Source organism: Macaca mulatta, chromosome 7 (assembly GCF_049350105.2).
Source record: "Macaca mulatta isolate MMU2019108-1 chromosome 7, T2T-MMU8v2.0, whole genome shotgun sequence".
NCBI classification, from domain to species: domain Eukaryota; kingdom Metazoa; phylum Chordata; class Mammalia; order Primates; family Cercopithecidae; genus Macaca; species Macaca mulatta.
The window spans coordinates 21,122,822-21,150,573 of record NC_133412.1 but is presented as its reverse complement, the minus strand read 5'-3'; the positions used below and the strand labels follow the sequence as shown (position 1 = coordinate 21,150,573).

The window sequence follows — 27,752 nt, the reverse complement described above, 5'->3', positions numbered from 1 at the left end:
ATAATAAATTGTGAAAGAATTTTGAGGTGATTATGGACCCAGTCAGTCAGTCTACAGCTGCAGTGATCAGTATGGTAGCAACTGTATTGCTATTTAAATTAATGAAGACTAAAAATGTAGTTTCTAGCCATATTTCAGATGCTCCATAGCTACCTGTACTGAACAGTGTAGATTACAGAGCATTTCCATCACTGAGGAAAGCTCTATTGAACAGTGATAGTGTGCAGAGAACACCTGGTTCTCAATCTTGTGGAAAGTAAGACAGTTTAAAGGGGTCTCATTTATTGTCACTGTTCCAAATGTACAAAAAAAATTAGAAAATACCCCCAACTCAACCCCACCCCCAAAACATTCCCCCCAACACAAATAATTTTTCCCAAAACCACAAACATAAACTGGTCCTGGTATTTCCATAAACAGTGCAGCTAAGAAACAGTTTAGAGAAAATTTAACAGGATTCAGATTATATCCATTCTGTCCTCTCAGCCCTGAGAGGTAATAATTCCCATATGGGTCCCAGTCCTCCCTAATGGTTTTCCCATCTCTGGTGGAAGAGTCCTTTTACAAAGTGGCGTTTGGCTACTGCTTTAGAGATCCTCCTGTGCCTTCTTCTTCTTCTTGGGTTTTTCTTCTTGAATTACAGGGGGGTTTGTAGCTTCTCGTTGTAGATAGCTAATAAAATCACTTAATTCACGGCCACCCTGAAAACAGAAAGATTACCTTAAAAATGTAACTTTTTAAATAACCCTGATCTGCTCCAAAAAGGAAGACTTTTGAGTTTGTAAAAGCACATTAGCAGCCACATATACTGACCATGAGAGTTTAAACAGTTTTTAGTTAAATAAACCCAATTAGCCTGGCGTGGTGGCTCACGCCTGTAATCCCAGCACTTTGGGAGGCCAAGGTGGGCAGATCACCTGAGGTCAGGAGTTCAAGACCAGCCTGACCAACATGGAGAAACCCGATCTCTACTAAAAATACAAATTAGCGGGGGGAGGGATTGCATTGGGAGTTATACCTGATGTAAATGAAGAGTTGATGGGTGCAGCACACCAACATGGCACAAGTATACATATGTAACAAACCTGCACGTTATGCACATGTACCCTAGAACTTAAAGTATAATAATAATAAAAAAAAAATACGGCCGGGCGCGGTGGCTCAAGCCTGTAATCCCAGCACTTTGGGAGGCCGAGACGGGCGGATCACGAGGTCAGGAGTTCGAGACCATCCTGGCTAACACGGTGAAACCCCGTCTCTACTAAAAAATACAAAAAACTAGCCGGGCGAGGTGGCGGGCGCCTGTAGTCCCGGCTACTCGGGAGGCTGAGGCAGGAGAATGGCGTAAAAACCCGGGAGGCAGAGCTTGCAGTGAGCTGAGATCCGGCCACTGCACTCCAGCCTGGGCGACACAGCGAGACTCCGTCTCAAAAAAAAAAAAAAAAAAAAAATACAAATTAGCCAGGGTGGTGGCACATGCCTGTAATCCCAGCTACTTGGGAGGCTGAGGCAGGAGAATCGCTTGAACCTGGGAGGTGGAGGTTGCGGTGAGCCGAGATCACGCCATTACACTCCAGCCTGGGCAACAAGAGCGAAACTCCGTCTCAAAAATAAATAAAATTAAATAAGTAAATAAACCAACCCAATTAAAGAACTATGTTTAAGAGTGTGTGTTTATGTCTGTGTATGTATTTGTGGGGATATGGGACAATTCACTTACTTCATATTTCTTTGGATTTAGCTTCTTGTTGGCTGGAGAGAAGTATATGGTAGGAAAACTGGGGAAAGAAACATTTATTAATTTGAAGCAGTTATGTGGGCTCATGTGCAGAACTCTTAAGCCAAGAAGGAATCAGTGGTTCTTCCTTCAACTGGAATATGAAGACTGTGTCTAGTAATGATTTCCTGGTGGTTACAAGCTTTATTCCAATCAATTGCCTAGACACTTTTGTTAATTTTTAATCCACTTACCCTCTGACTTCATATGGAGAAGGCACATCATTGGCTGTGGCATCCATCTTGGCTATGACGATATTTGGGTCTTTGCTGAGCTGTTAATAAAACAGGTTAAATGTTTACATTTCAAATTTTCAGTGACAGAGGGACACTTAAGTCAATTCAAGACTTAAAACAATCTCATTCTTCAAACACTAAAAATACAAAAATTAGCTGGGTGTGGTGGTGCGCACCTGTAAGTCCAGCAGATAAACTGCTGTTCAGGTGGGAAGAGTGCTTTGCAGATGGTAGTACCTCACTTTCCACAAGCTTCCCTTTTTTCTCTTGTATTAAGACTACATATTGCCACCTTCAAATTTACCTGGTCTAAATAAGACATTACAGGGGCTAAGTCAAATGTTTTAAGATGAAGAACCATATGGATTCATGTAAGCCATTACCAAAATTCAGAAGTTCTTAGATATTTTGAACTATTATCTAGATTGAGCCTGAGGAATGGAATGTTAAAAGTGGGTATCTCAGGCACTGCACAGGCTGGAGCACTAGGGGGCAGTCAAGAGAAAGTGAGTAAACAGCAAGTAATTGGGAAAAAAAATCTACAAGTACTTAGGAACCAAGCAAATGAGCCAATGCTGAATACATTTATAAACTTTGCTCCCGCTCAAATGTTATCCTCAGAATAGGGTTCATACTTACCTTCTCTCCAAGTTCTTTATACTTGGGCTCCAGATTCTTACAGTGACCACACCAAGGAGCATAAAATTCAATCAGTACATCTTTATTTTCATTATTCACTATTTCATCAAAATTCTCTGCTACCACTACCTGGAAAACACAGAAGAATCTCTAGTTGGTAAGGTAACATAAGAAAATAAATTCACAAGCTGTATTTGTTTCTAGACCCAATCCCTCTCTAATTTGATGTGTTACCAAGGAAAGTAAGTCATAGAAACCCAAATCACATTTACAGATTAAAGATGTTGTCATTCACTAGATACCAACTCGTTCCTTTGTCTGTCACCTATCAAACTATGTTCAGGAAGTTACAGGATATAGAAGTGCTACCCAACCGTTCCTTAAAGTAATTTCAAGCCAGGCTTGGTGGCACATGCCTGCAGTCCAAGCTACTCAGAAGGCTGAGGCAACTGAGTAAGACCATATCTCTATAAAAAAATTCAAAGTAACACACTGTTCTTAGGGGTTGCTCTATCCTCAAGAGTAACTTAACTTAGCCCAATATAAATTTCATCAGAAAATTCTATGCAGGCTTTATACTCTTGCCCCTACCAAGCATTATGAGCCCTGCCGATGCTTTTTTTTTTTTTGAGATGGAGTTTCACTCTTGTCACCCCGGCTGGAGTGCAGTGGCATAATCTCGACTCACTGCAACCTCTGCTTCCCGGGTTCAAGTGATTCTCCTGCCTCAGCCTCCCAAGTAGCTGGGAACACAGGCACCCGCCACCACACTTGGCTGATTTTTTTGTATTTTTAGTAGAGATGGGGTTTCACCATGTTGGGCAGGCTGATCTCGAACTCTCAACCTCATGATCTGCCTGCCTTGGCCTCCCAAAGTGCTGGGATTACAGGCATGAGCCACCGCTTGGCCTGCCAATGCTTATTTTATGACTCAGGGAGTAAGGACAAAAAAAAAAAAGAGATGGCCAATGAAGTCTTCATTTAGACCCCACAGTTTTGGAACAAAGAAACGAGGAGAGGCAATTGCTCATAGCTTGATGAGGCTGTCAGTACCTCACCTTTACAGGCCCATCATTGCTCTCTGGGATAGGTTCAGACTTCAGGTATCTCTTCAGATTGCCATCAAAGTAATCCTGCAGAAACCTCTCCAGAGCCTTCCCATCACGCCTACAATTGGAAAACAAGGGTAAGGCTTGTTAATCTGTTCCCACCACTGAGAAAATTATAGCAATTGCTTTGAACAGTTACTATGTATTTTAGCTTTTCAAGGCTAAAAAAAAGGGGAATTCTTATCTCTCAATATGCAGAACTACAGACTGAAGAAACAAACCGTTTTTTATTTCTAGTGTGTTCTTTGTGGATTTCAAAGTTCAGAGAAAGAATCACTGGTCTGCTAGAGATTCATTTTTGTAAAAGAACCAGGTCTTATTGCTCTGGAGGATAGTGTGTGTTTACAGTATTTCATTTTATTGATTGTCTCACAAGGAATATTTTCTCTTGTCTCAATCTCCCAAAATCTCAGAAAGTGAGGATAAAAATTGTTTCTGGGGTCTTAAGATCTTCCTGATTCTGAGTTTACTTTAGACTCATGTGGTATTTCAAAAAGAAAATACATTCTGTAGGGATGAGGGGGGAATGGTTTGGTTTGAAATGACATCCGTATCAATGAGGCTGTTCAATCTTTTTTTGGATTTTTCAATTTTTTAGAGACAGGGTCTGGCTATGTTGCCCAGGCTGGCCTCAAACTCATGGGCTCAAGTGATCTTCCTGCTTCAGCCTCCCAAAGTGCTGGGATTATAGGTGTGAGCAACCACATCTGGCCCAAAGGAGGTTGTCCAATCTTATCTTTTTTTGTTTTTTTGAGACACAGTCTTGCTCTGTCACCCAGGCTGGAGAACAGTGGCGTGATCTCGGCTCACTGCAACCTCTGCCTCCTGGGTTCAAGTGATTCTGGTGCCTCAGCCTCCCTAGTAGCTGGAATTACAGGTGCACACCATCACACCCAGCTAATTTTTGTATTTTTAATAGAGACGGGGTTTCACCATGTGGGCCAGGCTGGTCTCGAACTCCTGACCTCAAGTGATCCACATGTCTTGGCCTCCCAAATTGCTGGGATTACAGGTGTGAGTCACTGTAGTCAGCCTTTATCTGCAATTAATGACCAAGTGGAATTATGTAAGAATTCCAACCTGCCATCCTTTCATTAGTTTTCAGAATTCATTAAGGATCATAATCCTTAAAGTATCGATATGTATTTATTTATATTTATTTATTTTTTTTGAGACAGAGTTTCACTCTTGTTGCCCAGGCTGGAGTGCAATGGCACGATCTTGGCTCACTGAAAACTCCGCCTCCCAAGTTCAAGCGATTCTCCTGCCTCAGCCTCCCAAGTAGCTGGGATTACAGGCATGCACCACTGTGTCTGGCTAATTTTTGTATTTTTAGTAGAGACGGGGTTTCTCTATGTTGGTCAGGCTGGTCTCGAACTCCCGACCTTAGGTGATCCGCCGCCTTGGCCTCCCAAAGTGCTGGGATTACAAGTGTGAGCCACTGTGCCTGGCCTAAAGTATCTATATTTAAATTGAGAAAAACGACAGTCATAGGTCTTGATTAAAAGACCTATCTTCACATTCCAGGGTTATTGTTCTTTAGAAATCCTTTGTAGTATAAAAGGCTTTAATAAATGCCTTGGAGAATCAAAGCCCAACTAGCAACTCACGAGAACTCCTCCTGCATGACAAACTTCTCTCCTTTAGCAGTTCTGATAGCAACAACAGGAATCTCTCCAGCAGTGCTCTCCAAGCCAAAATCAGAAAGTTCATGGCTAAAGGTTTTGCGGCTAGCTACAGCAAAGTTGAGTTTGTGCCCAGCATCCAGAAATTTCTTTGCCACCATCATTACCCTGTGGGAAACAAGAGACATTTGTGCCAAGACTATACAGGGTGGTCAAGCACTTTTGAAACTAAGCAGCAAGTGACTGGAAAGCAAAGACTAACTTCTATAGTTCTAGCCTTCTGGAATCAGTCTGAACAGTCTGAGCTTCTGGGCCCTGACACAGGGTTATGATATACTTCAATGCCTTACTGAACTTCACTGGCAAATTGGTGATGCCCAATCAACTGGTGCATTCCTGCTAAATCTTGCTGTAATATACAACTGAAATCTGTTTTAGGCATAATGACTGATCTGAAAAGAAAATTTGTAAAGGTAAAATGCACTGAGAGTCTAAATGTGCAAGTAAGCACAATGTTTAAGTGCATTTTATATCAAATTTCCACCTTCTACTTAGAGTCACTGTGTCACAAAGCAAAGAAACACCTATGAAATACATGCCCAACAGATTTTGAAAACAGTTTATGTTATTTGTCCTATGGCTTCAAATGTAGTTTTTGGAAGCCAAATGTTCCCATTCTTTCCTGCTCTTATACCACACATGGTAACAGGACAGTAATTTTAATTTTTTTTTTTTTTTACAGCTTCTTAAGGAACCATTTATTGTTTTACAGATTCTTAAGGAAACAACAAGATAGTTAGAAGGGACTGTTTATACATTGGGTAAACTTGTCCATGTGGGAAAAACATAATTCTTATTACCTGTTTCTCCAGTAGTTGGAACCTTTAGCATTCTTTTCATAGTCCACATCATAGTAAGCAATAAGTAAGTCCTTGCCCTGTATCAAATCTTTATTGTCTTCTGTCATGTGAGGGCAGATACCAAAACTGAAATGAAATAATCCATTATCAACTGGCTTGGCAAGTTTTTAGCTATATCATAAAGTTGCCACAAAGTAACTGATAGCATTTATGAAGGAAAGAGATTTTCAACATTTAGGACAAGTACTGAGCAATATATACCTTACAGGATGACAACAGGAGTTCTAACACCCATACATTACTGCTTTAATGTAAACTCAAACTATTATTATTACAATCCCCCCGAATAGACCGTTTAAGCCAAAATATAGCTCTGCTTAATAACTGAGGTAAACAAACTAAAATCAAGCAAATAAATCCCAGACAAGATACAAAGAAGTACTCACATGTTTTCCTGGATGAACTTTTTAATTTTGCCACTGGTCATTTTTTGCTCTGTATATGCCACAGTCTTGTCCTCAAACTTGTTAGTCAGATGTGAAGGACGAAATAAGATGATACCCCTTAAAAAAAAAAAAAGTCTCAGTAGGCAGATAACAGTAGAACTGTCTCCCATCCTTTTTTTTTTTGAGATAGGGTTTCACTCTGTTGCTCAGACTGGAGTGCAGTGGTATGATCATAGCTCACTGTAGCCTTGAACTCCCAGGCTCAAGTGATCCTCCCACCTCAGCTGCCCAAATAGCTGAGAACACAGGTGTGCACCACCATGCACAACTAATTTTTTATTTTTTAAAATTTTTATAGAGATGGGGGTCTCACCATGTTACCAAGGCTGGTCTTGAACTCCCAGGCTCAAGTGATTCTCCCATCTCGGCTTCCAAAAATGCTGGGATTACAGGCGGAGCCCCCATGTTTCATATAATGCTCAGACTATCTACTTTTGCTGCCACTTTTAACTAGCAATATTTAAGCACACAAGGACTCTTTTCTAGTACCACAGATTCAGCAACATGACATTCTCATTAACACTAAGATGCTAACCACCTTAATCTTAAGTGCAATAATTGGGTATAGGGTTTAATACATTTTAGGTTGGAAAATTAAGAGAACATGGTTCTAATCATAGTTCCCCAACTAATTCCAAACACATTGGACCAGGTCTCAATTTATCCTTCTGGTCTTCAGCTTTTTCATTATCTCAAAAGGGGGTTAGAGTAGATTTTCAAACCTTTAGAAACAATAGCAGGCTGGGTGTGGTGGCTCACGCCTGTAATCTCAACACTTTGGGAGCCTGAGGCAGACAGATCACCAAAGGTCAGGAGTTTGAGACCAGCCTGGCCAATATGATGAAACCCTGTCTCTACTAAAAACACAAAAATTAGGCAGGTGTGGTGGTGCACACCTGTAATCCCAGCTACTCAGGAGGCTGAGGCAGGAGAATCACTTGAACCCAGGAGGCAGAGGTTGTAGTGAGCCGAGATCATACCACTGCACTCCAGCCTGGGCAACAAGGGTGAGGCTCCGTCTGAAAAAAATAAAAACAAAAAACTCAAACTTACTCTAAATCTTCTCCTTTTCACACATGGTTAGTGACTATTGTTTACATTTTTTATACTCACTCCTTCCTATCCATTGCCACTAATGCTGTTGACCGAGTTTAGACTCTCACAAGTCATCCTCAGTTTAGATTCTCCTTAGAATCCTTGGAATTCTCCTTAGAATCCTTTGAATGCCTTTCACCATTCCCCCTTCAAACCATTATCATGTGGTTGCCAGTGACTTCTTCACAAATTTAGCCCATTTATGTGGGAGGTTGTAAATTGTTTTTGTGAAAGATCAGACCTTGGCAATGACCTTGAGCAGGAGGCTACCACTCCCACAAGCTTAGTATTCCAATAATAGAACACTAGGCATTACTCCCCAGCCCAGAGTCTTTCAATGGCTCTCAAATGTCTAAAAGATAAAATCTAAGCTCTTTTGTATGGCACTTAAAATTTATAATTTGGTCTTTGCTTAATACTCCAATCTTATCTTTCATTATCTCAATCACAAACAATACTCCAGCAGTACTATGGGCCCCAACATGCCTAGGCTATCTTACATTTCAAGGCCTTCACTCCTGGTGCTCTATCTGGAATAATTTTTATTTCAAAGGCTATAACCTTCCAGAAAAAACCTCATCCTTCAAGAGTCACCCCCTCTATGAATTTTTCTGATATTACCCACCTACCCCAAAAGAAGAAAAACAATCACTCCCTCTTTTGTACTTCCAACCACTCTGCATATAGTTCTATATATACTTATACTTTCATTTTTACATATGTTCATGTATACAATCTCCCTTTACTAGATAGAGGGTTGTTCCCTGAAGGCAGCAATAGTTTCTGGCATGTAGCATAATGCCTCGAAAGTACTCAATAAACCCTTGGGAAAAATTAGGTATAAAAATGACCAATTCAGATGGGTACGGTGGCTCATGCCTGCAATCTCAGCACTTTGGGAGGCAGAGGAATCTGAGACCAGCCTGGGCAATATGATGAAACCCTGTCTCTACTAAAAATACAAAAATTAGCCAGGTATGGTGGCACGTGCCTGTACTCCTAGCTACTCAGGAGATTGAGGCGTGAGAATCATTTGAACCTGGGAGGCGGAGGTTGCAGTGAGCAGAGATCACACCACTGCACTCCATGTTGGTCAGGCTGGTTTAGAACTCCTGACCTCAGGTGATTTGCCCGCTTCAGCCTCCCAAAGTGCTGGGTGACAGAGTGAAACCCTGTCCCAATCAATCAATCAGTCAATCAATCACACCAGTTCACACAATAATACTTCGTCCGGAGATTCAACTCAATCACTTACTCTCCATTATCATCATACTCGTTCACCAGAGACTTAACATTCGTATGTGCAAATCGGTAGTTATCCCTCAAGTTGCTGGCTGCTTTTAGGAACTCAGAGTGAGCTTCACTGAATAAATCATCGAAAAAACCTATACAGAAAATATTAAACACAAGGAAGAAGCAATAAGTGCTAACAGATAGATATTCCAAACCGTAAACGTCTATTTTTCAAGGGTTTCGTTCTATTTTGAGGACTGGGTCTGCTTTGTCATGACTACCTCAGACAGGCACAATATTTAGGATGAGAATTTTCCCTCTACCTTTTACGGACACATTTCTTGAGAGAGCCAAGGGAGAAAATTTGTCAGTGTTCAAGTCTTCATTCTATTTTCCCATAATTGAACAAATTCGGGCAAATTGCTTAACTTAAGAGTTTCAGGTATCAGAAGGATTAAGATGATACCTCAAAATAAACTGTAAACCACTTCACCCAATTTTTTTCTTTCTCTGTATTTGTCTTTAGAACTACTCATTTCTAAAGTGACTAAAGTGACTAAAACATAAATGTTTAATGAATACATGCTAACTCCTTGTAAAATAAAAAGAATCAGTAAAATTTAGGTGATAAAAAGTGGCTTTTGGCCAAATTTAAACAGTAAACCATATTCTGCTGCCAGAAAGTCAGTATTTTTTGTTTTTTGTTTTGCGACAGAGTTTTGCTCTTGTTGCCCAGGCTGGAGTGCAATGGCGCGATCTTGGCTCACCCCAACCTCTGCCTCCTGGGTTCAAGCGATTCTCCTGCCTTAGCCTCCCAAGTAGCTGGGATTACAGGCATGTGCCACCACGCCTGACTAAGGTTTCTCCATGTTGGTCAGGCTGGTTTAGAACTCCTGACCTCAGGTGATTTGCCCGCTTCAGCCTCCCAAAGTGCTGGGATTACAGGCGTGAGCCTCCGCGCCCAGCAAAAGTCAGTTTTATTACAGTAATTAGGAGACTAAGAGAAGTGCAAACATAGCTTTTATGTTTATATTTATTTTTTAGTCAAATTTATTATATCACATTTAAAAAACAAAACAATGAACATCTAAGATGCAGAAAGTGTTTAACTTGCTCATGTCATTTAAAAATGAGATATTGCAACACATGAGAAAGCAATGAATGCTGCAAAAACAAGACAAATCCTAGCAATCTGATTTTAACTTTTAAGTTCCCTAATTATTGTGAAAATAGCAGAGTTGTATTATTTACTTGTATCTTCCGACCTTAAAACCTTATTTTCAGTCATAACTACCTTATTATATGAGTTAAATCTCAGAGTTTAAGAAGCATTAGAAAATGCTGAAGATACTCCTATCCTAGTCCTTTATTTTTTCTCCCATGCCCACCCCTCCTAGTCCTTTAATTGAAATTAAACCTTCACATCTATAAGAACACAAACCCACCCAAATAAAACACCAATTGCCCCCACATTATAATTACATTATATACTAATTATAAAATGCACTATAGTACATTATATTAATTGCTAACCCAATTCTGTCAGTTGCCTTTTCAACTGCCTCAAGGTTTCCTTAACTGCTTTAATTCTGTGGCTTTCCCAGACATGAAGGGTTTTGGAAATCAAGTTGATGATTCTGTGGCACGGTTTAATATTTGCTACTTACCTACTACAGACGCATCTTTATCACTAATGAATTTCTTAAATTCTTCCTCAGTCCTGAGAGGCACTGAAGCTGGTCCTGCCTGCTTCTTCAGGTGGCTGACAATTCCATCTTAGAAGTCAAAATAAAAGTTGTAACAACACAACTTATTTATAATTTTTGAGAAGGCAATTATTCATGATTCAAAATTCAGAAGGTACAAAAGGGTATATGACGAAATTTTCTTGCCACCCTTGTCCCTAGTCACCCAGTTTCCTCCATATAAGATTTCAGTTTCTTTTTTTTTTTTTTTTGAGACGGAGTCTTACTCTGTTGCCCAGGCTGGAATGCAGTGGTGCAATCTCAGCTCACTGCAAGCTCTGCCTCCCATGTTCATGCCATTCTCCTGCCTCAGCCGCCCGAGTAGCTGGGACTACAGGCGCCCGTCACCACGCCCAGCTAATTTTTTTTTTTTTTTTTTTGAGACGGAGTCTTGCTCTGTCGCCCAGGCTGGGGTGCAGTGGCCGGATCTCAGCTCACTGCAAGCTCCACCTCCTGGGTTTACGCCATTCTCCTGCCTCAGCCTCCCGAGTAGCTGGGACTACAGGCACCCGCCACCTCGCCCAGCTAGTTTTTTTGTATTTTTTAGTAGAGACGGGGTTTCACCGTGTTCGCCAGGATGGTCTCGATCTCCTGACCTCGCGATCTGCCCGTCTCGGCCTCCCAAAGTGCTGGGATTACAGGCTTGAGCCACCGCGCCCAGCCTTTTTTGTATTTTTTTTAGAGAGACGGGGTTTCACCGTGTTAGCCAGGATGTTCTCGATCTCCTGACCTCGTGATCCACCCGCCTTGGCCTCCCAAAGTGCTGGGTGGGATTACAGGCATGAGCCACTGCGCCCAGCCAAGATTTCAGTTTCTTGTATATCCTTCCAGACATTTTATGCATAAACAGGCAATTATATATAAAGAGCTACTTTAACCTTTTATTACAGTGGCATAGCGTTATTATTGTTTTAAAAAGTTTTGTTTTCTTTTTAACAGAAACATTGTTTACAATGCATAGTGTTTCACTATAAAAGTGCCACAGTTTAACCAGACACAACTACAAAATTGATGGACATTTGTTTCCAATTTTTTTTTTTTTTTTCCTGAGATAGGGTCTCCTTTTGTCACTCAGGCTGGAGTCCAGTGGCATGATCATTGCTCACTGCAGCCTCGACCTCCCAGGAGGGTCAATCAGATCTCTCTCCTCAGTCTCCTGAGTAGCTGGGCCTACAGGCACGCACTATCACACCTGGCTAGCTTTTTGTATTTTTATAGAGACGGGGTCTCACTATGTTGCCCAGGATGGCCTCCAACTACTAGGCTCAAGCGATCCACCTGCCTCAGCTTCCCAAAGTGCTAGGATTCAGGCATGAGCCTTGTTAAACCATTTTTTTTGTTTGTTTGATTGTTTGAGACGCAGTTTCACCCTTGTCACCCAGGTTGCAATGCAATGGCGCGACTGCAACATTGGCTCACTGCAACATCCGCCTCCTGGGTTCAAGTGATTCTCCTGCCTCAGCCTCCCAAGTAGCTGGAATTACAGGCGCCTGCCACCACCCCCGGCTGATTTTTTGTATTTTTAGTAGAGACGGGGTTTCACTATGTTGGCTGGCCAGGCTGGTCTTGAACTCCTGACCTCGTGATCTGCCCACCTTGACCTCCCAAAGTGCTGGGATTACACACATGAGCCACCATGCCCGGCCCTAGTTAACCATTTTTAAACATACAATTCTGTATACTATTTGTGCTACCTCATGTAAGTGGAATCATATAGCAGCATGTAGTCAGAATTTTCTTCTTTAAGGCTGAGTAATCTTCCATTGGATGCATATACCGTATTTTGTTTACTATTCATTCACTGATAGACACTTGGATTTCTTCTAACTTTTGGCTACTATGAATAATGCTGCTGTGGATATAGGTATACAACTATCTTCTTTTGGGTATACAGTAAGTCCTCACTTAACATTATTCATACGTTCTCAGAAACTGCAACTTCAAGAGAAAGAATGCACAGCAAGTCCTAGAATAACACTGTTTCCTATAACATTGATGAGGAAAAAAAAACACCAAGTTTTGTTATAGGTTGTTTCACTTAAAAGTTACAGCTTCCAAGAATCTATTGATAACATTAAGTGAGGACTTAATGTATACTCAGAAGTGGGTATACAGAAGCTGGATCATATATATGGTAATTTTATTATTATTTTTTTTGAGACAGGGTCTCACTCTGTCACCCAGGCTGGAGTGCAGTGGTGTGTGATCTCAGGTCACTGCAACCTCCACCTCCCAGGTTCAAGCAGAATTCTCCTGCCTTAGCCTCTCAAGTAGCTAGGACTACACGTGTGCACCACCACACCCAGCTAATTTTTGTATTTTTTGGTGGAGATGGGGTTTCACCATGTTGGCCAGGCTGGTCTCGAACTCCTGACCTCAAGTGATCTACCTACCTTGGCTTCCCAAAGAGCTGGGATTACAGTCATGAGCTACCGCACCTGGCCTTCCATTTTTATTTTTATTTATTTTTTTATTTTTGGAGACGGAGTCTTGCTTTGTTCCCCAGGCTGGAGCGCAGTGGCCTGATCTCGACTCACTACAATCTCCGCCTCCCGGGTTCAAGCGATCCTTCTGCCTCAGCCTCCCAAGTAGCTGGAATTACAGGTATACGCCATCACACCCAGCTAATTTTTGTATTTTTAGTAGAGAAGGGGTTTCATCATGTTGTCCCGGCTGGTCTCAAACTCCTGACCTCAAATGATCCGCCTGCCTTGGCCTCCCAAAGTCCTGGGATCATACGCATGAGCCACCATGCCCGGCACTATTTTTAATTTTTAAAGGAACTACCATACTGTGTTTTCCATAGCGGTTGTCCCAGTTTACATTCCTAATAGTGCACAAAGTTTCCAATTTCTCTACATCCACACCAACACTGGCTATTTTGTTGTTTTTTGTGTGTGTGAGTGAGATGGAGTTTCGCTCTTGTTGCCCAGGCTGGAGTGCAACGGCACAATCTCGGCTCACCACAACCTCCGCCTCTCAGGTTCAAACGATTCTCCTGCCTCAGCCTCCCAAGTAGCTGGGATTACAGGCATGTGCCACCACGCCTGGCTAATTTTGTATTTTTAGTAGAGATAGGGTTTCCCCATGTTGGTCGGCTGGTCTCGAACTCACGACCTCAGGTGATCCGCCAGCCTTGGCCTCCCAAAGTGCTGGGATTACAGGTGTGAGCCACCGCGCCCAGCCTATTTTATTATTTTTTTTAATAGTAGCCATCCTAATGGGTATGAGATGGTTATCCATATATATATATATATGCAGACACATACGCTTTTTTTTTTTTTTATGGAGATGGGAGTCTCACTCTGTTGCCCAGGCTGGAGGGCTGTGGCACGATCTCGGCCCACTGCAACCTCCGCATCCCGGGTTCAAGCGATTCTCCTGCCTCAGCCTCCCGAGTAGCTGGGATTACAGGCGTGTGCCACCATGCCCAGCGCCAATTTTTGTATTTTTAGTAGAAATGGGGTTTCACCACGCTGGCCAGGCCAGTCTCAAATTCCTGACCTTGTGATCTGCCCACCTCAGCCTCCCAAAGTGCTGGGATTACAGGTGTGGGCCGGGCCCGGCCCACACTGTTTATTAGAGATGGGGACTGACTTATATTGCCCAGGCTGTGCTCAAGAGAGCCTCTCATTTCAGCCTCCTGAATAGCTAAGACTATAGGTACGTACGTGCCACTGCACCCAGCTCATCTGTATTTTTAAAACTTGTTTGTTGCCTTCTTCCCCTCATCCCCCAGAATGTAAGCTTCACAAGAGTAGGGACCTTGTCTGTTTTATCAATAAATACCAACCACCTAGTATATTTAGAATATCTGGCATATTCTTTTTTTTTTTTTTGAGACGGAGTCTCGCTCTGTAGCCCAGGCTGCAGTGCAGTGGCCGGATCTCAGCTCACTGCAAGCTCCGCCTCCCGGGTTTACGCCATTCTCCTGCCTCAGCCTCCCAAGTAGCTGGGACTACAGGCGCCCGCCACCTCGCCTGGCTAGTTTTTTGTATTTTTTAGTAGAGACGGGGTTTTACCGTGTTAGCCAGGATGGTCTCGATCTCCTGACCTCGTGATCCGCCCGTCTTGGCCTCCCAAAGTGCTGGGATTACAGGCTTCAGCCACCGTGCCCGGCCTATCTGGCATATTCTAAATATGCCATTACAAATACTCAATAAATATTTGTAAAATGAAAAAATGTCGAGCTGACCTTATAAATCAAGTTTGTGTATTTTCTATATTACTTATATAATCTGTTCATTTAGAGAGGTCTTTTGTTACCACCAAACTAACTGACCTTTTAGATGAGGAATTTTTAAGACTGAAAGTACACTGTGTAGAAAAACACATTTTTATGTTTCCACTACAAAGAATAAGGTACTTAACATTAGTTTCCAGAATGTAATTCAGGATCCTTACCAGCAGTCCTAGGTCCATCATAAGCACCTGCTTCTTCACCATCTCTAAATATCTTCAGGGTTGGATATCCACTGACGCCGTATTTATTACAGGTGTTAGTGTTGGCAGTGCAATCAACCTAAAGATCAAAATACACAAACTATTTTCTTAGCCAAGTATCTGCTGCAGGTTCCTCCTATATTCTCAAAATAATAGGATTGGTCAAATCCTAAGGGGATCAAGGAATTCTTGACATACATGCCATAGAACATTAGATTTTAAAGGCACACTGGAGCTTGCCTAACTACATCAGAACTGCCTAAAGAATTCTTTAAAACTGAGATTCCTGGGCCTCACATAATATGCAAAAGTTACGTTTAAATTCTGCTCTTGGAGTCTCTATTAGCTAAAGCAGTGGTCTTCATCTTTTTTCTGCCTCAGAACACATGAGGGATAAATCACTTAAATTATTAACAGTGGCTTACTTTGATTACGACTATCACCAAGGGGATATATAGAGGTACATATCCTTTAGGTGGAATATAATTTGATTTTGTAAATCACCTAGAGCTAGTATCAAAGGTACCAATACTTGTACATGTTCCCTGAGCTAGTTGGAATCTGGGCTATACCATAACATAACAGATCTAGTGAGACCTATCAGGAAGAAGGAAAATAATTTCCTGGAATGAGTCACTTACTCCAACCCAGGTACGAGTACTTTGCATATATTATCTCATTTAATCTCCACAAGATTCTGAAGTATGATCCTTATGCTCTAAGATGCGTAAACTGAGATCCAGAAAATAAACGTGTCTATAGTCACACAGGTAGGAATTGTGATTGCATCTGTCTTTTTTTTTTTTTTGAGACAGAGTTTCACTCTTGTTGCCCGGGCTGGAGTGCAACGGCGCGAATTCGGCTCATTGCAACCTCCGCCCCAAGGGTTAAAGCCATTCTCCCGCCTCAGCCTCCCGAGTACCTGGGATTACAGGCACCCGCCACCATGCCTGGCTAATTTTTGTAAATTTAGTAGAGATGGGGTTTCACAATGTTGGCCAGGCTGGTCTTGAACTCCAGACCTCAGGAGATCCACCCACCTTGGCCTCCCAAAGTGCTGGGATTACAGGAATGAGCCACAACAGTGCCCGGCTGTGATTAATATTTCTTTTCCTATGGCAAGCTGCTTGATAGGATTAAAAGTAGTTTCCAAAAATAGCCTTATATATGAACTATTTGAGGCTGGCAGAGGTATGAACTTTTAGACTAGAACAACTACGGGTTTACTACAGAATGGCAACATTCTGGAAGCATTACTTTAATTGTAAAAACAAATACAAGTTTATAGTTGACCATTTGGTTACATTTTCATCAATATCCTCATATCATTTTCATATTCCCATCATTGTGATTATCATATGGCAGTTTAGGGAGCTCATTTACTCATAGATTATTATTATTATTATTTTTTGAGATGGAGTCTTGCTCTTTTACCCAGGCTGGAGTGCATTGGCATGATCTCAGCTCACTGCAACCCCCGCCCTCCTGGGTACAAGTGATTGTCCTGTCTCAGCCTTCCAAGTAGCTGGGATTACAGGCACCTGCCACCACACATGGCTAATTTTTGTATTTTTTTAGTAGAGACGGGGTTTCACCATGTTGGCCAGGCTGGTCTCGAACTCCTGACCTCAAGTGATCCGCCCTCCTTAGCCTCTCAAAGTGCTGGGATTACAGGCGTGAGCGACCGTGCCCAGCCTCAATGATTATTTTAGCCTTTACAGCTGTACTTCTGCCTTCCATATTTGACCTTTAATTCTTATTTACCATATACTTTACTACTCTGTTTTTTTTTTTTTGGTTTTTTTTTTTTTTTTTTGAGACAGGGTTTCGCTCTATTGCCTAGGCTAGAGTGCAATGGCTCAATCACAGCTCACTGCAGCCTCAACCTCTCTGGCTTAAGCAATTCTTCCACCTCAGCCTCTGATTAGCTGGTACTATGGGAGACTGCCTGTATCTTTAGTAGAGATGGAATTTTGCCATGTTGCCCAGGTTGGTCTCAAACTCCCGGGTTCAAGTGATCTGCTTGCCTTGGCCTCCCAATGTACTGGGATTGTTTTTTTTAAGAGACAGGGTCTTACTCCGTCACCTAGGCTGGAGTCCAGTAGTATGGTCATAGTTCACTGCAGCCTCAAGCAATCCTCCTGCTTCAGCCTTCTGAGAAGGTGGGACTACAGGTGAGCCACCACACCCAGCTTTTTAAATTTTTTGTAGAGATGAGGTCTTGCTTTGTTGCCCAGGCAACAAACTCCTGGCTTCAAGTGATCATCCCAAAGTGCTGGAATTACAGCTGTGAGCCACCACACCTGGTCTATTTTATTTTACTTCTTATGCCAGTAATTTCCTTAGTCTCACTACTTTTAATTTTTTTTTTTTTTTTTTTGAGACGGAGTCTTGCTGTTTCACCAGGCTGGAGTACAATGGCCCGATCTCAGCTCACTGCAACCTTCATCTCCTGGGTTTAAGCAATTCTCCTGCCTCAGCCTCCTGAGTAGCTGGGACTACAGGCATGTGCCATCACGCCCAGCTAATTTTTGTATTTTTAGTGGAGACAGGGTTTCCCCATGTTGGCCAAGATGGTCTCGATCTCTTGACTTCGTGATCCACCCACCTCGGCCTCCCAAAGTGCTGGGATTGCAGGCATAAGCCATTGTGCCCAGCCACTACTTTTAATCTTTTGAAACTAAGTCAGCTGAGTATTTGCCCAGAAACTAGTATTCACTCTTCTTAGCAGAATAAGAGTATAGAAAATGAATGTTAATCTTACAATTTATTACTGTTATTTTTTTCCAAGTAACAAAGCTGAGACAACAAACTACTTTTTAAAATACTTCACATTCGTTAGTGAAGAACCCACCTGTACTTACCTTTGCTAATGGGACTATTCCTTTTAATCTGGTAGCTGCAGCTTCATATTCAGGAGCAAGTCTCTTGCAGTGTCCACACCTATATACATATTAAAAAAGCCAAATTCTCAGTTTAATCCTGTGAATTTGTTAATGTTGTCTCACTAGGAAGAATCTCAAACTATAATATTACCTTTGAGCTAGTAGACACTTCCAAAAGCAAAATCATCACATGAACATTCATTATTGTTACAGTAAACCAGAACTCTCAGAAGGTAAAGGTCCTACCTCTAGACTGAGGTTGACTCTATAGTACTGGCTCAACCCAGGGCAGCTTTATTTTTTCAATACAAAGTATAAGTAAGTCATGAAAGCTGTAGTCAAAAGTGTACGCCACATTATTAAAGAGGGTTGAATGGGTTAATGCTCTTTTGACCAATTAATGAGGCTGAATGAAGGACAAGATAGAAATAATCCCATTTCTGATAGAACTCCCCAGAGGAAAATACAATTCCCTGGAAAACCAGCATTGTGGTTGTTAAAAATTGTGACTGAAGCTCACACCTGTAATCCCAGCACTTTGGGAGGCCAAGGCGAGTAGATCACTTGAGGTCAGGAGTTCAAGACCAGCCTGGCCAACATGGTGAAATCCCATCTCTACTAACAATACAAAAATTAGCCAGGCGTGGTGGTGGGCACCTGTAATCCCAGCTAATCATGAGGCTGAGGCAGTAGAATCGCTTGAACCTGGGAGGTGGAGGTTGCAGGGAGCTGACATGGTGCCACTGCACTCCATCCTGGGCGACAGAGCAAGACTCCGTCTCGGAGGTGACAAAATTGTGACTGAAACCCTGTAATGTCTCAAGTATGATATTGTCTTTTAGATGGCAGGCCTGATTTTTACAGCTACACAGCTCACCTGGCCATGAGAACTGATAACAAAACATGTAAACTAGAATACCTTTCCCAGAGGGCCATCAGAAGCACCTGCTCCTCTGCCCAGAAAGTCCTAATCAGTGTATATACAGCCAGCACCAGCTGTACATCACGTCTTCAAAAGCCAATGGGTTGCAGAGGGACCACGTTAAGAAGGTGAGTTCTATAACCTCCCCACAGACAGCAAAAATAGAAAGATAATATAATAGAGAAGAAACTTGAGCAGATATATTTCAGTAGTCAATTATGTAATTTTATTAAGTGATGGATGACTTGGAGATATTGTACATCCAAAACTTGTTTAAAATAAAGGACTATAAGAGCTTATTCTCCAAGGTCTTCAAGAGGCCTATTAAAGTATAAAAGAACCAAATGACAAATATAAAATTCAGGATAAAGGAGTGTATAAGATGGTAAAGGGGCACATAGGGAACTTCAAAGTACTGGCAATGTTTTTCAGACAGAGTGCAAACAAATGGTATTCCTTATGCTGTATTTCACAGATTCATTTTTTTTTCTGAAATTAAGATATGTTTTGCAGTCATGTTATAGTTTCAATGGTAGTATTTCTTTCTCAGTGAGACACAAGATAGTTCCTCTCAAAATCAGTGATATAAGATCTTATGTGTGTGAAATAGGGTATTACTCATTATATCCTCTGTATTCCTTTAATATTGCATAGTAAATGTATTTTAAAGGGAGTAACAACTGGATCTGGGTCTTGAAGGATTTAGCGCTTCAGAGAGGAGAGGGCAGGGTATTTAAGATGAGGGAGACAGCAGAGCAAACATAAAAGAATACCAGTAATCGTGATGCATTCAGAGAACTGTAAAGGGCTCTTTTGAGATAATAAATGTGTGTGCATGTGTACTAACACTACATCAATTAGCAATGTCAAAGACTGACAGAAAGGGAGAAAACAGAGACAAGAATAAAGCCATCTAGAAGATAGTATATTTCATATGGCAGACAATAAAAGCTTGTACCAGAGTGGCAGCAATGAGAATAAAGAGAGAGAAGAGAGATTTCTGTTGAATATATAGTAGTTGTCAAGGCTGAGGCAACAGATTTATGCGTTAATCGTTTCAACTATCTTCAAACACTTCAAGATAAAAAAATCACATACAATAGTTACTAGGTCAAGCTAGTGGGTGTCAACTCTAGATGCTTATCAAAAATACCCATGGAGCATTAAAACAAAAAAAGTATGCATGGCTTACAGATTGAGAATCTCTAGAAATCTGGGGAGCAACCAGGTGTGTGTGTAAGCTGCAAGGCTGGGACTAAAATCCACTGCCTTAAACTCTGGCAATATCCATAAGCTCATCAAATCCAGAAAAAGAGTTTCAACGAGGCGGGAGGAAACTCCCCTCTTCAAATCCACCAGGAATGGAACTCAGGTGGTATTTAAGGGAAATCCGAGTCAGTTAACATACATCCTTCAAGATTAACCACTACTTCTTTCACCCACCCCTAGAAAATATTAAAACATAATTAATTCTATCTATCCTCAGGGATGGCACCTGGCAGTTGATAATGAATTCTAACATATATTCACCCAATAATCATCACTTCATCATGTGTGCCATGTGTCAAGTGCTTTTTGATAAGTGCCTTATCAAGTGTCTTTGATAAGAAAATTGATATAGTCCTTTCCTCATAGGAACACCAGTCTGGCAGGGGTGACAGAGTATTATTAGATGCCAACAGAGAGGCAGGATCAATCAGTTAGTTGTCCAGGGAAGGGAAAAAAAAAATTTGAGCTAAATGCTGATGTTGAAAAGATCAACTGGGGGTGGGAATTACAAGTAAAGAAATTAGCACATATATATATACTTTTTTGAGACAGAGTCTTGCTCTGTCACCCAGGCTGGAGTCCAGTGGCATAGCTCGGCTCACTGCAACCTGCACCTCCCGGGTTCAAGCAATTCTCCTGCCTCAGCCTCCTGAGTAGCTGGGATTACAGGCTCCTGCCACCATGCCTGGCTAATTTTTGTATTTTTAGTAGAGACAAGGTTTCACCATATTGGCCAGGCTGGCCTCAAACTCCTGAACCTCATGATCTGCCTGCCTCAGCCTCCCAAAGTGCTGGGATTACAGGCGTGAGCCTCGGCACCTGGCCATTATTGATTACTACTGCCCTAGAGGGTAGCATACACATCTATAGCATAAATAGATGTTGAGGACTTAATATTAAATATTAACACTGATCAATAAATTTTCAGATATTTTCAAACATTTAAATAGTGTTATTTCCCCACAGAAATTGAGATATTCTTATCCTTAGAAATATATAGAAGATTAACTCCATAATGGAAATATTAGTCTACAAAATCAACTGCAAAGAAAGCTTTCACTACGCCAGGCACAGTGGCTCACGCCTGAAATCCCAGCACTTTGGGAGGCCGACGCAGGTGAATCAGGTGAAGTCAGGAGTTCAAGACCAGCCTGGCTAACATGGTGAAACCCCACCTCTACTAAAAAAAACAAACAAAACACACGCACACACAAAAAACAAAAATTAGCCAGATGTGGTGGTGCATGCCTGTAATCCCAGCTACTAGGGAGGCTGAGGCAGGAGAATCACTTGAACCTTGGAGGCAGAGGTTGCAGAGCCAAGATCGTGCCACTGCACTTTAGCCTGGGCAACAGAGACTCTGTCTCAAAAAAAAGCAAGCAAGCAAGTTTTCACCTTTCACTTTCACTTGAAACATGAAAGTGGAAAAAGAACTTGCTTTAATAGGTCTATTTTGTGATGAGAATAAGATTTTTTTTAAAAGTCCATTTTACTTTCTTTTTTGAGACAGGGTCTCACACTGTCCTTGAGGCTGGAGTGCAGCGGTGCAATCTCAGCTCCCTGCAACCTCCACCTCCCAGGCTCAAGTGATCCGCTCCTCCCACCTCAGCCTCCTGAGTAGCTGGGACTACAGGCGTGTGCTACCACGCCCGGTTAATTTTTGTCCTTTTTTGGTAGAGATGGGGTCTGGCCATGCTGCCCAGGCTGGTCTCTAATCCTGACTCAGCCTCCAAAGTAGCTGGGATTACAGATGTGCGCCACCACGCCCAGCTAATTTTTGTATTTTTAGTAGAGATGGGGTTTCACTATGTTGGCCAGGCTGGTCTTGAACTCCTGATCTCAAGTGATCTGCCTGCCTTGGCCTCCCAAACTGCTGGGATTACAGGCATGCACAACAGGACCAGACCCCATTTTACTCTTACTAAGGATTCTTTAACTATTTCTTGTAAGATAGTACTCCTGAACTGTACAAAGGAATATAGCAGTCAGAAAACACTTCCAGCTGAAATGTTAATAAATAAAAATACCAAGGCCAGGCTAGGTGACGCAGGCCTGTAATCCCAGCACTTTGGGAGGCCGAGGAGGGTGGATCACCTGAAGTCAGAAGTTCAACACCAGCCTAACATGGTGAAACCCCATCTCTACTAAAATGCAAAAATTAGCCGGGCTTGGTGTTCATGCCTGTAATCCCAGCTACTCAGGAGGCTGAGGCAGAAGAATCGCTTGAACACGGGAGGTGGAGGTTGCAGTGAGCCCAGATCATGCCACTGCACTCCAGCCTGGGAAACAGAGGGAGACTCTGTCTCAAAACAAACAAACAAACAAACAAAAACTCTGGGCGCAGTGGCTCACGCCTGTAATCCCAGCACCTTGGGAGGTCGAGGTGGGCAGATCACCTGAAGTAAGGAGTTTGAGACCAGCCTGGCCAACATGGTGAAATCGCATCTCTACTAAAAATACAAAAAAATTAGCTGGGCATTGTGGCAGGCACCTGTAATCCCAGCTACTCAGGAGGTTGAGGCAGGAGAATCACTTGAACCCAAGAGGCGGAGGTTGCAGTGAGTCGAGATCGTGCCATTGCACTCTAGCCTGGGCAACAAAGCAAAACTCCATCTCAAAAAAAAAAAAAAAACAAACAAAACTGTAATGGAATGTGAAGAAATAAAGACCTCAAGAGGAGACTTCTTTAACTCCAAATTGCTCATTCAGAAAACTCATCTTCCTTGCTGACATCGCGGAGGATGACTTTTTCTTTTAAACCAATTAAAAGCAGACACCACAGCAGAGATCCACCCAATTCTTGGGATAGTCAGTGCCTGATGGGATATGTAGTTCTTAGGGTAGCACGTGTAACAACTTCAAGTAGGAAAGACCCCTTTCAATTCAAACAAAAAATTCTGTGGTTTTTTTTTTTGTTTTTTTGATTTTTTTGAGATGGAGTTTCACTCTTGTTGCCCAGGCTGGAGTGCAATGGCACAATCGTGGCTCACTGCAGCCTCTGCCTCTTGGGTTCAAGCTATTCTCCTCCTCAGTCTCCTGAGTAGCTGGGATTACAGGCATGTGCCACTATGCCCGGCTAATTTTGTATTTCTAGTAGAGACGGGGTTTCTCCACGAACTCCCAACCTCAGGTGATCTGCCCACCTTGGCCTCCCAAAGTGCTGGGATTACAGGCAGGAGCCACTGCGCCCAGCCCCAAAATTCCTTTTTTTTTTTTTTTTTTGAGAGGGAGTCTTACGCTGTTGCCCAGGCTGGAGTGCAGTGGCGCGATCTCGGCTCACTGCAAGCTCCGCCTCCCGGGTTCCGGCCATTCTCCTGCCTCAGCCTCCTGAGTAGCTGGGACTACAGGCGCCCGCCACCGCGCCCGGCTAATTTTTTGTATTTTTAGTAGAGACGGGGTTTCACTGTGGTCTCGATCTCCTGACCTTGTGATCCGCCCGCCTCGGCCTCCCAAAGTGCTGGGATTACAGGCTTGAGCCACCGCGCCCGGCCTCAAAATTCCTTTTTTAAATTAATATTCTAGTGGCCCACTATTCTCCAAAAATTCCTACTTTAAATTGTTGCATGACCCCTGTAGTAAAAAGCATCACTCAGATCTGACAAACTCAGTGACACCCCCAGCTTTTACAAATTTAGTGACACCCCCTCAAAGCTAACAGCATGATTATATAATTGGGAAGAGTTGTTCCTAAGAGAGAACATGAGTTCCAGAGATGTATAAGAACTCTCCATATGTGTAATCTGTACTGTCAGCCCCAGAAATGCCCTGGACACAAAATCTGTCCAAGCTGAAAACAAAATTTGCCAACTCTAGTACATCACTTTGATTCAGGTGGTCTTTACTACAGGACTTTTTTTCGTGCAACTCTTAGCTAGTTGATTGAGGCTAAGAAGAGAAGACCTGAGTCTGAAGCAAATAAAAGTTATATACAACTTTTACCGACATTTTTGAACACAGATAGTTTTAAACCAAGGGTCACTGTGCCAGGAGGGGAAAAATTAAGTACTGTAATTATATATATTGAATTATATATAGAAAGCTATCCCAAGGATAAAGGAATCACTGTTTACCCTGGTAATGATCTGGAGGTTTTAAACACACACACACACACACACACACACACACACACACACACACCCCTAAAAAAACCACTCAAGTTGACTGGGCCAGAAATCTTATTTGCTCTTCCTTCTCCCCAACAGATTTTTATTTCGAATTAGTTCTATCTAAGGAATTTACACCCTTGTTCATTTAAGTCACCCTAAAGTGGAGTATTTAATCAATATTGGTTACTTTCTCATTGGAATCCTGACATTTTAAAGAAATTCTAATTAAAACGGACAATATGGACAGATTCTGATGGAATTATTCTTGTTCACCTACTCTTTTCTTTTGGACAGAGGTGTCTGCCGGGACTGAGATGTAAGTGATCAGCTGAAGGGAGAAATTGTACACCATGTGATGGACAAATTATCTGACTCAAGAAAGCACTTACGACCATTCTGCAGCCACTCAGTGACCTTGGCTAGAAACCAATGGCTGTGCAGTGTGAGGTAAGAGGAAAGTAAATACCCTAGGGATCCAGGACTTGTGCATTTGGTGAAACGTCCGCTTCCACTACAAGGCTTTGGGATGTCTAGTCTGTAGACTGGAGGAACGTTAATACTGACTCACGCAGAAACGATATAGCTACACACTGAACTGGGGGAAGGGGTGGCTAAACCCTCTGCAAATAGGAAGTGCCGCAAGAGCACTAGGGTGAGGATGAGGCCCTGCGTGCGCGCAGCCTTCGGGTTTTCCTTCTCCCGATCAGCACCGACTCCCCCGCTCTCGGCGAGGCGCCTCCAGCCCCCGGTAATGAGAAATGTGCCCGCCGCAGCAAGGGCCCACAGGAATGAAGGGCGCCGGCGCTGCGTAGGCCCAACAGTTCCCCGCGCCCTCGCCCCCGGCCCAGCCCGGCCCTTCTTCCCCCGTCCCGGCAGAGTGGACTCACCAGGGGGCGAAGAACTCCACGAGCATGAGGCCCGCAGAGCCCGTGTCGGAGACGCGACTCTCGAAGTTGTCGTCCGTGAGTTCTAACACATCGGAGGCAGCGGCGAGGCGGGCCGCGGCGAGAAGCAGCGCCACGCCCGGGAATAGCGCAAGGCGGCGAAGGCGCATGGCGGCGAGGTGGGGTGGAGGCGGCCGGAAGGGTCGCGGCTCGACTAGGACTGCGGAGGTCGGGCGCGCGACCACACACCGGCTGCCTGCGCTCGCGCGTCTGGCCTAGGCGGACCTGCAGCCGGAGGTCCCAACCCCCAAGCCCGGCTCGGGCCGCTGTGTGGCAGCCGCCGATTGGCTGCGCGGCGCCTGCGTCGGGCGGGCGGGACCAGCTGGTAACCGCCGAGTGGCCGGAGCGCGGGGCGGGGCCGAGGCGGCGAGTGGCTGGGAGAGCGTGGCTGTGCCCGGTCCTAGGCAGGGGTCAGGGGCTAGGGCCGGGTCCCGGGGTGAGCCGAAACCTGGGGGTCGGGCGGGGCGGGGAATGGGGCGCAGTGAGGCCGGGAGCCGGTCCTGAGCTCGTCCTGCGTAGGGGTAGCCGGGCCCAGGGGGCACCTGAGCTGGAGGCGGAAGCGTGAAGTCGGGACTGAGTGGGCGAAGAGAACCTGGGCTGAGGTGAGGCCCAGAAGCGATAATGGAGGAGAGAAGGAGCTAGCCCCCGAAGGAGTGTTGGTGGACACACCTGGGACGGGACCCATTTTCAAAATGTCAGGCTTTTGCATTTTGCCCAATTTCTTTTCACTTGGTTTCTCTTTCGTGGGCAGGCCAAGTCCTCCCCGAACTCCACCTCATTGCCCGATTCTCTCAGGCCCAGGTGGGGCCCAGATTCTTGTCCAGCCCCGGGCCCCTGCCCTTGTGGCTGCTCCTTTTTTTTTTTTTTTTTTTTTTTTGAGATGGAGTCTTGCTCTGTACCCCAGGCTGAAGTGCAGTGGCGCGATCTCGGCTCACTGCAAGCTCCGCCTCCTGGGTTCACGCCATTCTCCTGCCTCAGCCTCCTGTAGTTCAGAGTAACTGGGACTATAGGCGGCCGCCACCACGCCAGGTTATTTTTTTGTATTTTTAGTAGAGACGGGGTTTCACCGTGTTAACCAGAATGGTGTCGATCTCCTGACCTCGTGATCCGCCCGCCTTGTCCTCCCAAAGTGTTGGGATTACAGGCGTTAGCCACCGCGCCCGGACTTTTTTTTTTTTTTTTTAATAAGCTTTTAATTAGAAATGCCGTCACAAAGTGAAGATGCCAGACCACTTGATCAACTGCGCAATGTCTTTACGCCTCTTAGCCCCTTTTATTTAAAAAAAAAACCCTGAGTACAATGTTTGTTCTTCCCAACTGCTCCTAGTGCCTAAATGTGGGTACATTAAGGAATCTTAAGGGCAAAGAGGGTGGGGTGGAGGGGACAGAAAACCTGTGATCCTTGGTGCAACTCCAAGAATGAAATGACCCTTGATGCTTACATTTTCTTAGCAGACATGACCACTTACCACCAAGAAGGGCAGATGCAGCTGCCCCGAGCTGATGCCATTCGTTCACGTCTCATCGATACTTTCTCTCTCATCGAGCATTTGCAAGGCTTGAGCCAAGCTGTGCCGCGGCACACTATCAGGGAGTTACTTGGTCAGCAGCCTATTTCTTCACTAATTTAAATTTAAGACTCCTATGCACATCCTCTACATTTAAGAGTGGAAAATTGCCGGGCGCGGTGGCTCAAGCCTGTAATCCCAGCACTTTGGGAGGCCGAGACGGGCGGATCACGAGGTCAGGAGATCGAGACCAGCCTGGCTAACACGGTGAAACCCCGTCTCTACTAAAAAAATACAAAAAACTAGCCGGGCTAGGTGGCGGGCGCCTGTAGTCCCAGCTACTCGGGAGGCTGAGGCAGGAGAATGGCGTAGACCCGGGAGGCGGAGCTTGCAGTGAGGTGAGATCCGGCCACTGCACTCCAGCCTAGGCGACAGAGCTAGACTCCATCTCAAAAAAAAAGAAAAAAAAAAGAGTGGAAAATTCTGGGGAGGTCGGTTTAGTTGCTGGTTTACCAAACTTGATAAATCAAGGGCTTGTAAATAAAACTGAGGAGATAGAATCCATGTCTTTCACTTTTAGGCCTAGGATAGCCACTAGCCATGGGTGATTCGGAAAAGTTTCTGTCAAAGACACTTAAGACTTTGTGAACCTGTTGCTTTTGTGGGCATGGACAGTGTTGATCATAAGCAGTACATTTTCTCTCACTCCAAACAGAATTCTTAGTTGCTGTGAGAAGAGAAGGACCAGCAGTAAGGCATTAGGGGGACCCGTAATCTGACCAATATCCCTGCCCCCAACCCTACCTGCTCTATTTTCTTTGTCTTTATCCACTATCCCTTTTTAATTTTT

At 43.6% G+C, this 27,752-nt stretch overlaps 2 protein-coding genes across 5 annotated transcripts in view; one reads left to right on the top strand and one right to left on the bottom strand.

The window, feature by feature from the left end:
* Window positions 1-265: 265 nt before the first annotated feature.
* PDIA3 (protein disulfide isomerase family A member 3) lies at window positions 266-25,606 on the bottom strand. 2 transcript variants are annotated; one of them, NM_001195716.1, is made up of 13 exons: window positions 25,338-25,595; window positions 18,133-18,211; window positions 15,230-15,347; window positions 10,748-10,855; window positions 9,103-9,232; window positions 6,693-6,809; window positions 6,247-6,372; window positions 5,372-5,554; window positions 3,711-3,819; window positions 2,653-2,781; window positions 1,972-2,051; window positions 1,721-1,778; window positions 315-701 (listed from the first exon to the last, which is right to left on the bottom strand). In NM_001195716.1, exons 1-13 carry the CDS (start codon window positions 25,502-25,504, stop codon window positions 588-590), a joined length of 1,518 nt encoding a protein of 505 aa, NP_001182645.1. In that variant the 5' UTR covers window positions 25,505-25,595; the 3' UTR covers window positions 315-587. The 2 variants fall into 2 exon arrangements, with proteins under 2 accessions (XP_077794446.1, NP_001182645.1); XM_077938320.1 differs by lacking the exon at window positions 1,721-1,778 and having other exon boundaries at window positions 266-701; window positions 25,338-25,606.
* Window positions 25,181-27,752, top strand: part of LOC713152 (cation channel sperm-associated protein 2-like) — a 20,916-nt gene continuing 18,344 nt past the window's right edge. The window contains exon 1 of one of the 3 annotated variants that reach the window (XM_077939303.1): window positions 25,181-25,198. The gene's annotated coding sequence lies outside the window, so the exon portion shown is untranslated. Of the gene's footprint in view, window positions 25,199-25,860; window positions 25,997-27,752 lie in introns of those variants that run through there. The other 2 variants (XM_077939300.1, XM_077939304.1) reach the window with 2 other exon arrangements.

What these genes read in the sequence shown, in the direction of transcription:
- PDIA3 (NM_001195716.1), bottom strand. Translation starts at nt 25,504, where the DNA reads ATGCGCCTTCGCCGCCTTGCGCTATTCCCGGGCGTGGCGCTGCTTCTC. An exon ending in GAATAGTCCCATTAGCAAAG is followed by an intron (nt 15,348 to 18,132) that starts GTAAGTACAGGT and finishes TTTGATCTTTAG; the next exon opens with GTTGATTGCACTGCCAACAC. An exon ending in TCTCCATATGAAGTCAGAGG is followed by an intron (nt 1,779 to 1,971) that starts GTAAGTGGATTA and finishes TTCTTTCCCCAG; the next exon opens with TTTTCCTACCATATACTTCT.